Below are 10,354 nucleotides of genomic sequence, written 5' to 3'. Positions count from 1 at the left end.
ATGGGAGGTGAGAAGGGCTGAAGCCCTCCAAAGACCCTTCCTATGTCCTCACTAACCGTTTCCCTATTGTCTCACCAACACCGGAGAGTAGTTCAGCATGCTCTCTAAAGACAGATCCTCTCTTTATCCACATCACACTACATTCACACAACATATACACCTTTTCCCAAAATTAAAATTTCAAAATGGCGCACATACACCAAGCCTCGGAGTCCCCGCCTGGGGGGGGGGACCACAAATTCCCCCAGGGAGGACTCCCCTTTTGGCTTCCGACGCGAGAGGTGTCCTGATAACTCCTCAAACTCCTTTTTTATCAACTTCCGCAACATCGCGGTTTTTGTTCTAATTTCCCTTCTGAGGAACACCATTTCTCCTCCACTAAACCTTACCTTCTCTTCCTTACCGAAACACAGGTCTTAAGGACTACTGACAGCAAATTCTACTCTGTTCCCTCCTACTATATCCTAAATTTTGAGCCAAAGCTGGATGTTGCGTCTACGTACGCAATGACATCACTTGCTCTCTTGCCCACGACCTTGACTCCTCTGAATTTTCCACCATCTGGTTAAGACTTCACTGTCATTCTATTACTAAATACATCTGTGCTGTTTATCTCTCACCTAACTCTACCAACTATGTAAAATTCTTTGACTATTTGAATTCTAAAGTGGAGCACATCTTGACCCACTCTCACTTCGCTGAAATCTACATCCTAGAAGATTCCAATGTTCCTACCAGCTTTGGCTTTCATACTCTTTCCCTGACCATCCTGGTGAACAAGCCTACAACTGTGCTATCCTCAACGACCTAGAGCAGTTGGTCCAGCTACCTACACGTATTCCCGACCGTCTTGGAGATCGGACCAACATTCTAGACCTCTTCCTTACCTCAAACCCTTCTGCTTATTCTGTCAAACTGTTCTCTCCGTTGGGCTCCTCCGATCACAATCTTATTTCTGCATCCTGTCCTATCGCTCCTGTACACCCTCTGGACCCACCGAAGAGGCGATGCTTCTGGCATTTGCTTCAGCTCGGTGGGACGACCTGAGATGTACTTTTCCATTCCCGTGGAATGATTATTGCTTCCAGGATAGAGACCCTCAGTGTGTGCTCAGCGCATCACAGAGGTGATTGTGTCTGGAATGGAGCATACATTCCTCGTTCTTTCTCTACTCCTCACGCTAAAAGCCTTGGTTTAATCACGCTTGTTCTCGTGCTGTCAATGATAGAGGTAGCTCACAAAAGGTACCAGAGCCTTCAAACTAATGCTAATTATGAACTTTACATTTCTGCCCGAAATCGTGCCAAATCTATTCTCCGACTAACCAAAATTCTTTCATTAATAGAAAATGTCAAAACCTTGCTTTCTCTAACTCTTCCCGTGACTTCTGGCATCTAGCCAAAACATCTCCTCAACTTCACTTCTTCATCTTTCCCTCCACTCCTCAGTCCTGACAGCAACACTGCCGTCTCATCTATCTCTAAGGCTGAACTCTTCTCTCAAACTTTTTGTAAAAACACCACTCTAGACGATTCTGGGCATATTCCTCCTACTCATCGCCCCTCTGACTCATTTAGACCTGTTATTAAGATTCTTAAAAATGATGTTTATATGCCCTTTCTAGCCTCAACTCTCAGAAGGCTTATGGACCTGATGGAGTGCCTCCTATTGTCCCAAAAAACTGTGCTTCCGTGCTGACACCCTGCCTGGTCAAACTCTTTCGCCTCTGCCTGTCAACATCTACCTTTCCTTCCTGCCGGAAGTACGCCTTCATACAGCCTGTGCCTTAGAAGGGTGACCGTTCCAATCCCTCAAACTACCGTCCTGTTACTTTACTTCCCTGTCTATCTAAACTTCTAAAGCTTTTGAATCAATATATAACCGGAAGTTTCAAAAGTATCTTTCCATTTCCGACCTTCTATCTGATCGCCAGTATGGGTTCCACAAGGGGCGTTCCAATGGCGATCTTCATGCTTTCTTAACTGACTCTTGGTCATCCTCTCTTAGCCGTTTCGGCGAAACTTTGTCAGTTGCGCTAAACATGTCGAAAGCTTTCGATAGGGTCTGGCACAAATCTTCTTTCTAAACTACCCTCCTACGGTTTCTATCCTTCTCTCTGTACCTTTATCTCCAGTTTCCTTTCTGACCGTTCTATTTCTGCCGTGGTAGACGGTCACTGTTCTTCTAAATCTATTAACAGTGGTGTCCCACAGTTCTGTCCTATCTCCCACTCTTTTCTGTTGTTCATTGATGATCTTCTTTCCAAAACGAACTGTCCTATCCATTCCTACGCCGATGATTCCACTCTGCATTATTCAACTTCTTTTAATAGAAGACCCACCCTTCAGGAACTTAACGCCTCAAGGCTGGAGGCTGCAGAACGCTTAGCCTCAGACCTTACTATTATTTCCGATTGGGGCAAGAAGAACCTGGTGTCCTTCAACGCCTCAAAAACACAGTTTCTCCACCTATCCACTCGACACAATCTTCCAAACAACTATCCCTATTCTTTGACAACACCCAGCTATCACCTTCCTCAACACTAAACATCCTCAGTCTATCCTTAACTCAAAATCTCAACTGGAAACTTCATATCTCATCTCTTACTAAATCAGCTTCCTCGAGGCTGGGCGTTCTGTACCGTCTCCGCCAGTTCTTCTCCCCTGCACAGTTGCTGTCCATATACAGGGGCCTTGTCCGCCCTCGTATGGAGTATGCATCTCATGTGTGGTGGGGCTCCCTCACAGCTCTTCTGGACAGAGTGGAGGCTAAGGCTCTTCGTCTCATCAGCTCTCCTCCTCATACTGATAGTCTTCTACCTCTTAAATTCCGCCGCAATGTTGCCTCTCTTTCTATCTTCTATCGATATTTCCACGCTGACTGCTCTTCTGAACTTGCTAACTGCATGCCTCCCCCTCCCGCAGCCCGCTGCACTCGACTTTCTACTCATGCTCATCCCTATACTGTCCAAACCCCTTATGCAAGAGTTAACCAGCATCTTCACTCTTTCATCCCTCACGCTGGTAAACTCTGGAACAATCTTCCTTCATCTGTATTTCCTCCTGCCTACGACTTGAACTCTTTCAAGAGGAGTGTATCAGGACACCTCTCCTCCAGAAACTGACCTATCTTTCGGCCATCTCTTTGGATTCTTTTCAGGAGCAGCAAGTAGCGGGCTTTTTTATTAATGTTTGCTTTTTGTGCCTTTGAACTGTCTCCTTTGCTGTAAAAAAATAAATATATATATATATATATATATATATATATATATATATATATATATATATATATATATATGTATATATATATATATATATATATATATATATATATATATATATATATATATATATATATATATATATATATATATATATATATATATATATATATATATATATATATATATATATATATATATATATATATATATATATATATATATATATATATATATATATATATATATATATATATATATATATATATATATATATATATATATATATATATATATATATATATATATAGTTCACGGATACTTTTATTTATTTATTTTTTACATCAGAGGACACGGCTCAAGAGCAATAAAAAGAGTACAAAAAAAAGCCCGTTACTCGTTGCTCCTATAAAAGATAAAAGTAAAGAGTAGCCAAAAGAGAGGTCAATTTTGGGTGGAGAGGTGTCTTGATACACTCTTCTTGAAAGAGGTCAAGTCATAGGCAGGAGGAAATACAGACGAAGGAAGGCTGTTCCAGAGTTTACCAGTGAAGGGGATGAAAGAATGGAGATGCTGGTTAACTCTTGCATAAGGGGTTTGGACAGTATAGGGATGAGCATGAGTAGAAAGTCGTGTGCAGCGGGGCCGCGGGAGGGGGGGAGGCATGCAGTTAGCAAGTTCAGAAGAGCAGTCAGCATGAAAATATCGATAGAAGATAGAAAGAGAGGCAACATGGCGGCGGAATTTAAGAGGTAGAAGACTATCAGTAAGAGGAGGAGAGCTGATGAGACGAAGAGCCTTAGACTCCACTCTGTCTAGGAGAGCTGTGTGAGTGGAGCCCCCCCACACGTGAGATGCATACTCCATACGAGGGCGGACAAGGCCCCTATAAATGGAAAGCATCTGTGCGGGGGAGAAGAACTGGCGGAGACGGTACAGAACGCCCAGCCTCGAGGAAGCTGATTTAGTAAGAGAAGAGATATGAAGTTTCCAGTTGAGATTTTGAGTTAAGGATAGACCGAGGATGTTTAGTGTTGAAGAAGGTGATAGCTGGGTGTTGTCAAAGAATAGGGGATAGTTGTTTGGAAGATTGTGTCGAGTGGATAGGTGGAGAAACTGTGTTTTTGAGGCGTTGAAGGACACCAGGTTCTTCTTGCCCCAATCGGAAATAATAGTAAGGTCTGAGGCTAAGCGTTCTGCAGCCTCCAGCCTGGAATCGTTTAGTTCCTGTTGAGTGGGTCTTCTATTAAAAGAAGTTGAGTAATGCAGAGTGGAGTCATCGGCGTAAGAATGGATAGGACAGTTCGTTTTGGAAAGAAGATCATTAATGAACAACAGAAAGAGAGTGAGAGAGAGAACAGAGCCCTATGGGACACCACTGTTAATAGGTTTAGGGGAGGAACAGTGACCGTCCACCACAGCAGAAATAGAACGGTCAGAAAGGAACCTGGAGATAAAGGTACAGAGTGAAGGATAGAAACCATAGGAGGGTAGTTTGGAAAGCAAAGATTTGGGCCAGACCCTATCAAAGGCTTTTGATATGTCCAGCGTAATAGCAGAGGTTTCACCGAAACGGCTAAGAGAGGATGACCAAGAGTCAGTTAGGAAGGCAAGGAGATCGCCAGTAGAACGCCTCTTGCGGAACCCATACTGGGGATCAGATAGAAGGTCAGAAGTGGAAAGGTGCTTTTGAATCTTCCGGTTAAGGATTGATTCAAAAGCTTTAGATAGACAAGAAAGTAAAGCTATAGGACTGTAGTTTGAGGGATTGGAACGGTCACCCTTCTTAGGCACAGGCTGTATGAAGGCATACTTCCAGCAGGAAGGAAAGGTAGATGTTGACAGGCAGAGGCGAAAGAGCTTGACCAGGCATGGTGTCACCACGGAAGCACAGTTTTTAAGGACAATAGGAGGCACTCCATCAGGTCCATAAGCCTTCTGAGTATTGAGGCCAGAGAGAGCATAGAAAACATCATTCTTAAGAATATAACAGGCATAAAGGAGTCAGAGGGGGGATGAGTAGGAGGAATATGCACAGAATCGTCCAGAGTGGAGTTTTTAGAGAAAGTTTGAGAGCCTCAGAGATAGATGAGACGGCGGTGCTGCCGTCAGGACTAGGGAGAAGAGGGAAAGATGAAGAAGTGAAGTTGGAGGAGATGTTTTTGGCTAAATGCCAGAAGTCCGGGGAAGAATTAGAAAAAGCAAGGTTTTGGCATTTTTTATTTATGTGTGTTTTCATATAAAAAAAAAGTATGCGAAGAAAAGTGTTTTTTTTTTACATAAAGTTCATTGATATATGTATTTTGTGTTATCGGTGAAGCCATTTTTACCATTTTGGTGAACGGTACAATTTTTTACTGTTTTTTCGTCCAGATCGTCAAACTCATCAAAGCTTTGGTGTATATGCACCATGAAGTTCCGGATTTAATTCTCACAGATAAAGAAAAGAAGTTGAGCTGTCTGCATACTTTTCAAAATATATATAAACTTTTAGCTTTGACGTATAGATAAATAAGATGAAGAAATCTGTATAATTTTCAAATTATTTACATCATTATATTTATTATATATGAGCTGAATCAGACTTTTTTTTAATTAACTACAGAAAACTTTCACCGTGATGAAATTATGGTGGATCAACGTGTGTGAAGTGTCGAAATTGATTTTTATAGCTTTTTTAGACGTTCGGAAAGAAAACAGTCATTCCTACCACTGAGAATTAATTGCTCTGTATGTAAAATAGCCATAATATTGTACATAGTGGTCAGCTGCTACAAAACAAAGCGTACAGGGATTAGTTGACTCAGATTTCAATATAGCTCTTGAAAAGTACGAAAAAGGTACATACAGAATTATGGTGTTATATTTTTACCGTACAGTGAGGTACCAAAAAAAAAGAAGGTACATAGTTCGAAATCACGATACGGCCTTCATTAGCAGGAACAGAAACCGGAAAAATACTGTACCGTGCCGTGTTAGCCTTGGTGACGTGCCTGTGGTAACGAGGGGGTGGCGGGTGATGTGTCGGTGGTGTGGTTGGAAGGGTTGAGAGGGAAGTGGCTGAGGGGAGAGGTCAATATCTGGTGGTGTGACAGGGATGGTAATAAACGTCAAAACCTTGCCAACCTTAACTCTTCCCAAGCCCTCTGTGACTTCGACAAAAATATCCCCAACAGTTTTACCTACTTATCATTCTCGTTTCTTAACCTATATCTGGTGGTGTGATAGGGATGGTAATAAACGTCAAAACCTTGCCAACCTTAACTCTTCCCAAGCCCTCTGACACTTCGACAAAAATATCCCCAACAGTTTTACCTATTTATTGCACTACAGCCGTCACCTTTAGGCTCTATCTCAATCTAAAATCTTCCCTCAAACTTTTGCTATAAATTCACTCTTTACGATTCAGAGCATATTTTTCCCACCCTTCCTCCCTATGCCTGATACTAAAAGAAATTGTAAAGATATTATTTCGTGTCATCTGTGGCCTCAATCCTCAGAAGACTAATGGCCGTGATGGAGTTCTATTGCCTTTAATAACTGTGCCTCCGTGCTGACATCCTGCCTGGTCAAACTGTTTTGCCTCTTCCTATCAACATCTATTTTACCTTCCTGCATGAAGACCACACACATGCACGCTCTAACCCTCTAACCTTCTAAACCTTCAACAACCGTCCTATGGTTCTGACGTATGGATAAATAAGATGAAGAAATCTGTATAAATTTCCAAACATTCCTGTCTTTCTAAATGTTTTGAAAGCATCTTCACAACAAATTGCTAAGCATCCATCAACTATAGCTATCAACCTTCTCCCTCATCGTTACTATTTATTCTGCAAGTGATTTTCTACTGATGATTCCTTTTCCTTCCAAGATGAATATTATTATACCACACGTTTTTGTTTTACATGCCTGTGTCTTTTTTTATCACTTGGAATTTGTGGTTTGCAGCTTTAGTTTTTGTATTTCTGGGTACTTTTATAATTTATATGTGGCTTTTAAGAACAATTAAGAAAACTACCATCTGGACATAGTGATTTCGTTTTCTTCAGTGATCTGAAGCGTCTGTGATGACTGCTTCTTTAGTCATACCAACATTGCACAACATGATACACAAAACTTGTCTTCAGGAAAAAACGTACTGAAAAAATATAATGTTAACCTTTAAGGAAAGAGTATTGATTTCAATCTATCAGTCAATTAGGGGGAGGCGGTGGCCGAGTGGTCAGTGTGCGGGCATTGTGAGGCCGTGGACCTAGGTTTGAGTCCCACCGAATCACGCTGATTTTTTAAACCATCGCCGAGTGGCGGAAGATTACCGACACGCTGCCCAGATCTTCAACCAACCCTGACTTCAGAGACTTCGGTCAAGTGGAGCACCGGGGGGCAGCATGGCCAAGCAGGAGTCATACATCACGGCAGCCACTATAAATAAAGTTCACCTCCGCCACGAACGGGCTGTGGTCGCCCAAGAGGTCCTTCAGGACAGCCTACCGGCGCTATAGGCAGCGCCTAAAAAAAAAATCAATCAATTAGAGTACACGCCGGGAGCGCGTCGCCTCGCCCACCAGACGCAGGGGTTCCTTCGGGCAAGTCTCCCTGCAGGCCCTCTTCCCATCCAAAGTACCTCATGGCAGGATCTCTTGTCTTGCTCAATCCACGAACTCTGTGGGCGTCTCTTGGCCTCTTCCGCTCTGGGTTGTCTCTTATAGAAACAACCGGGCGAGCAGCGTCGGTTTCTGGGTTGCGTGCCACATGCCCGTATAGTCGGAGTTGGCTTTGACGGACTATACAGGTAATAAATATCGAATCATGGATTATGGAGTAATGGCCAGATTGACACAAAGTCATCACAGCGATATCCCATGATTCTGCGTAGGCTCTTATTACCAAAGGCATGCATCCATCTCTTCAAGTCCCTGTTCAGTGTCCATGTCTCACAGCCATATAGAGTAAGACAGGGAGTTCAGGCGGCTTGAAGGGCCAGATCTTTGTCCTTCTACACAGGTATCGACAACGCCACATACTTGTGCTGAGCGAGTCCATAACACCGTGGGCCAAGCCAATCCGCCGTAAGACTTTTTGACGAGCCCCCCGTTGTTCTGAACTACACTACCAAGGTATGTGAAATTTTCAAGATATCAGTGTTCTAGCCACTTGCATAAACAGACTGTACTGTTTCATTGAGCAAGCCTCCAATGCCATTCATTAAAAGAGGAAGTGATGGTAAAATAAAAGAAAGCATTATATCATAGTTTTCTTTATTCGTAGTGCATCAATTTTGATGGCGGGAATCGGGGTGACACCATACAACAAGACTGGACAAAAGAAAAATAGACGCTCCAAGAAGAGCCGGATATAGAACAAAATAAACACGCCGACGTGCATGCATCAGTGTCTACATCCGTGAGAGTGGGACAGCGCGGCGATGGAGTCCCCTGAGGCTACACCTTAACGGTTCGGAGGAACGAGGACAAGTAGTGGTCAGTGGAGGCGTTTACTTCCTGGTGAAGGTGATGCCCTGGGCGCGCTGCTCCGCGGCGATGCGGAGGAGCTCGTGCACGTGCTCGGGGATCGGGGGGGCGACGGGGAGCAGGGAGGACTCGGGCCTGTAGCCGTTCTCGTCAGCCACGTAGCGGAACTCAGCGTAGGTGCCGTCCTCAAGGGGGAACCTGAGGGGTGAGGAAGGCGTGAAGGGTGGGGATGGGTGTGTTTGATGGGCTTCTCTCTCTCTCTCTCTCTCTCTCTCTCTCTCTCTCTCTCTCTCTCTCTCTCTCTCTCTCTCTCTCTCTCTCTCTCTCTCTTTTAAATTGTGCAGACTTTGAAATTCTTGCTTCAGTTTCATAGCAATACGCATTATATAACTTCAGGTTCCTACCTGAAGCTGCCGTCCATGTTGCTCTGGCCCTCTGACCCGGGGGTGCCGGTCTTGGACAACTCGATGCCGTTGCTCGTCTGGACGTTGTAGTAGAAGTTGCCGTCGCCGCTGTCGCTGCGCTCGTCGAGGGTGATGGTGGCGTCCTTGTCAGGGCGGGCGGCGGCCACGGCCAGCAGGCAGGCGAGGAGTACCTGCAGACCACGACGAGCATTAGGCAAGGGGTCACGACCGGGCCATGACATGCATTGAGGAAGGTCGAACCTCATTGTGGAGGTTATGGCTCTATAAGGCAAGTCAAGACTCATTGTGGAGACCATGACGCCTCGAGCAAGGTCAGGTCTCGACACACTTGGCATTATTGTCAGGAGCAAAAGTGTGTCTTCAGGCTCAAGTGGATAGTCACCCAATACTAAGAAGCCTGAGAAATTAAGTGATGGGAGTGGGAGGGGCATTATGGGGCATAGATACTTTGGGCAAGGGAAAGAAATTAAAAAGTGCATGGGATACATATGGTGACAAGGAGGAAAAGTTGCATAATTGTAATAAAACGGGAAATGGCGCAAGAGAAGAGCAATACACCTAAACTAGAATAGCACATTTGTTGAAAATCTCATTGAAAGGAAAATAATATATGCATGAACGAAGTAGTACATATCTGTGACTTTTAATATTCAAAAGAAGAAAAAAAGAAAAACAAATAAGATTAGAGAAAGTGCTCGCAAGGGGCCGTGGAGCCAGCTACTCTACGTGTGTGTGTGTGTGTGTGTGTGTGTGTGTGTGTATGTGTGCGTGTGTGTGTATGTGTGTGTATGTGTGTGTGAGAGAGAGAGGCCACAAGAGTGTGTGGCGACGCTACTCACAAACTTCATGTTGTTGAGGGTCTGGGGATCTGTTGAGGATGACTGGAAGCTGCGGCGTGCGGGCTATTTATACCTACGCCGAGGTCAGGACAGGTTAGACGGGGAGGGCCGAGCTGCTGGGGCGGGAGGCGGGCCGGGGTGAGGAAGGGGCGAGGTGACCAAGAGACACAGTTAAAAAAGAGGAACGGAATGAAGGGAAAGAAGTGGATAAAAGCGCCACAAAAGAAAAGACGGCAATTTCTATGTTTTTTCGCTTACGTTTTTTAGAGATTTTGTCAAGTTAATGAGATATACAGAGACTCGGCTGTTGTTAGGTTAGAATGAGAAGATAGATAGGTAGATGGACAGATAGACAGATATAGGCAGATAGTTAGAGAGAGAGAGAGAGAGAGAGAG

General features: G+C 44.0%; 1 protein-coding gene across 1 annotated transcript; it reads right to left on the bottom strand.

Annotated features, from left to right (window-relative positions):
* Nucleotides 1-8,464: 8,464 nt before the first annotated feature.
* LOC126990345 (cuticle protein AM1159-like) lies at nucleotides 8,465-10,091 on the bottom strand. Its single transcript, XM_050848926.1, has 3 exons — nucleotides 9,959-10,091; nucleotides 9,099-9,289; nucleotides 8,465-8,892 (listed from the first exon to the last, which is right to left on the bottom strand). The coding sequence occupies exons 1-3, from the start codon at nucleotides 9,965-9,967 to the stop codon at nucleotides 8,718-8,720; spliced, it is 375 nt and encodes a 124-aa protein (XP_050704883.1). The 5' UTR covers nucleotides 9,968-10,091; the 3' UTR covers nucleotides 8,465-8,717.
* Nucleotides 10,092-10,354: the final 263 nt, after the last annotated feature.

Source organism: Eriocheir sinensis, unplaced genomic scaffold (genome assembly GCF_024679095.1).
Source record: "Eriocheir sinensis breed Jianghai 21 unplaced genomic scaffold, ASM2467909v1 Scaffold1568, whole genome shotgun sequence".
NCBI lineage: Eukaryota > Metazoa > Arthropoda > Malacostraca > Decapoda > Varunidae > Eriocheir > Eriocheir sinensis.
This window is presented reverse-complemented; position numbering and strand designations above follow the sequence as displayed.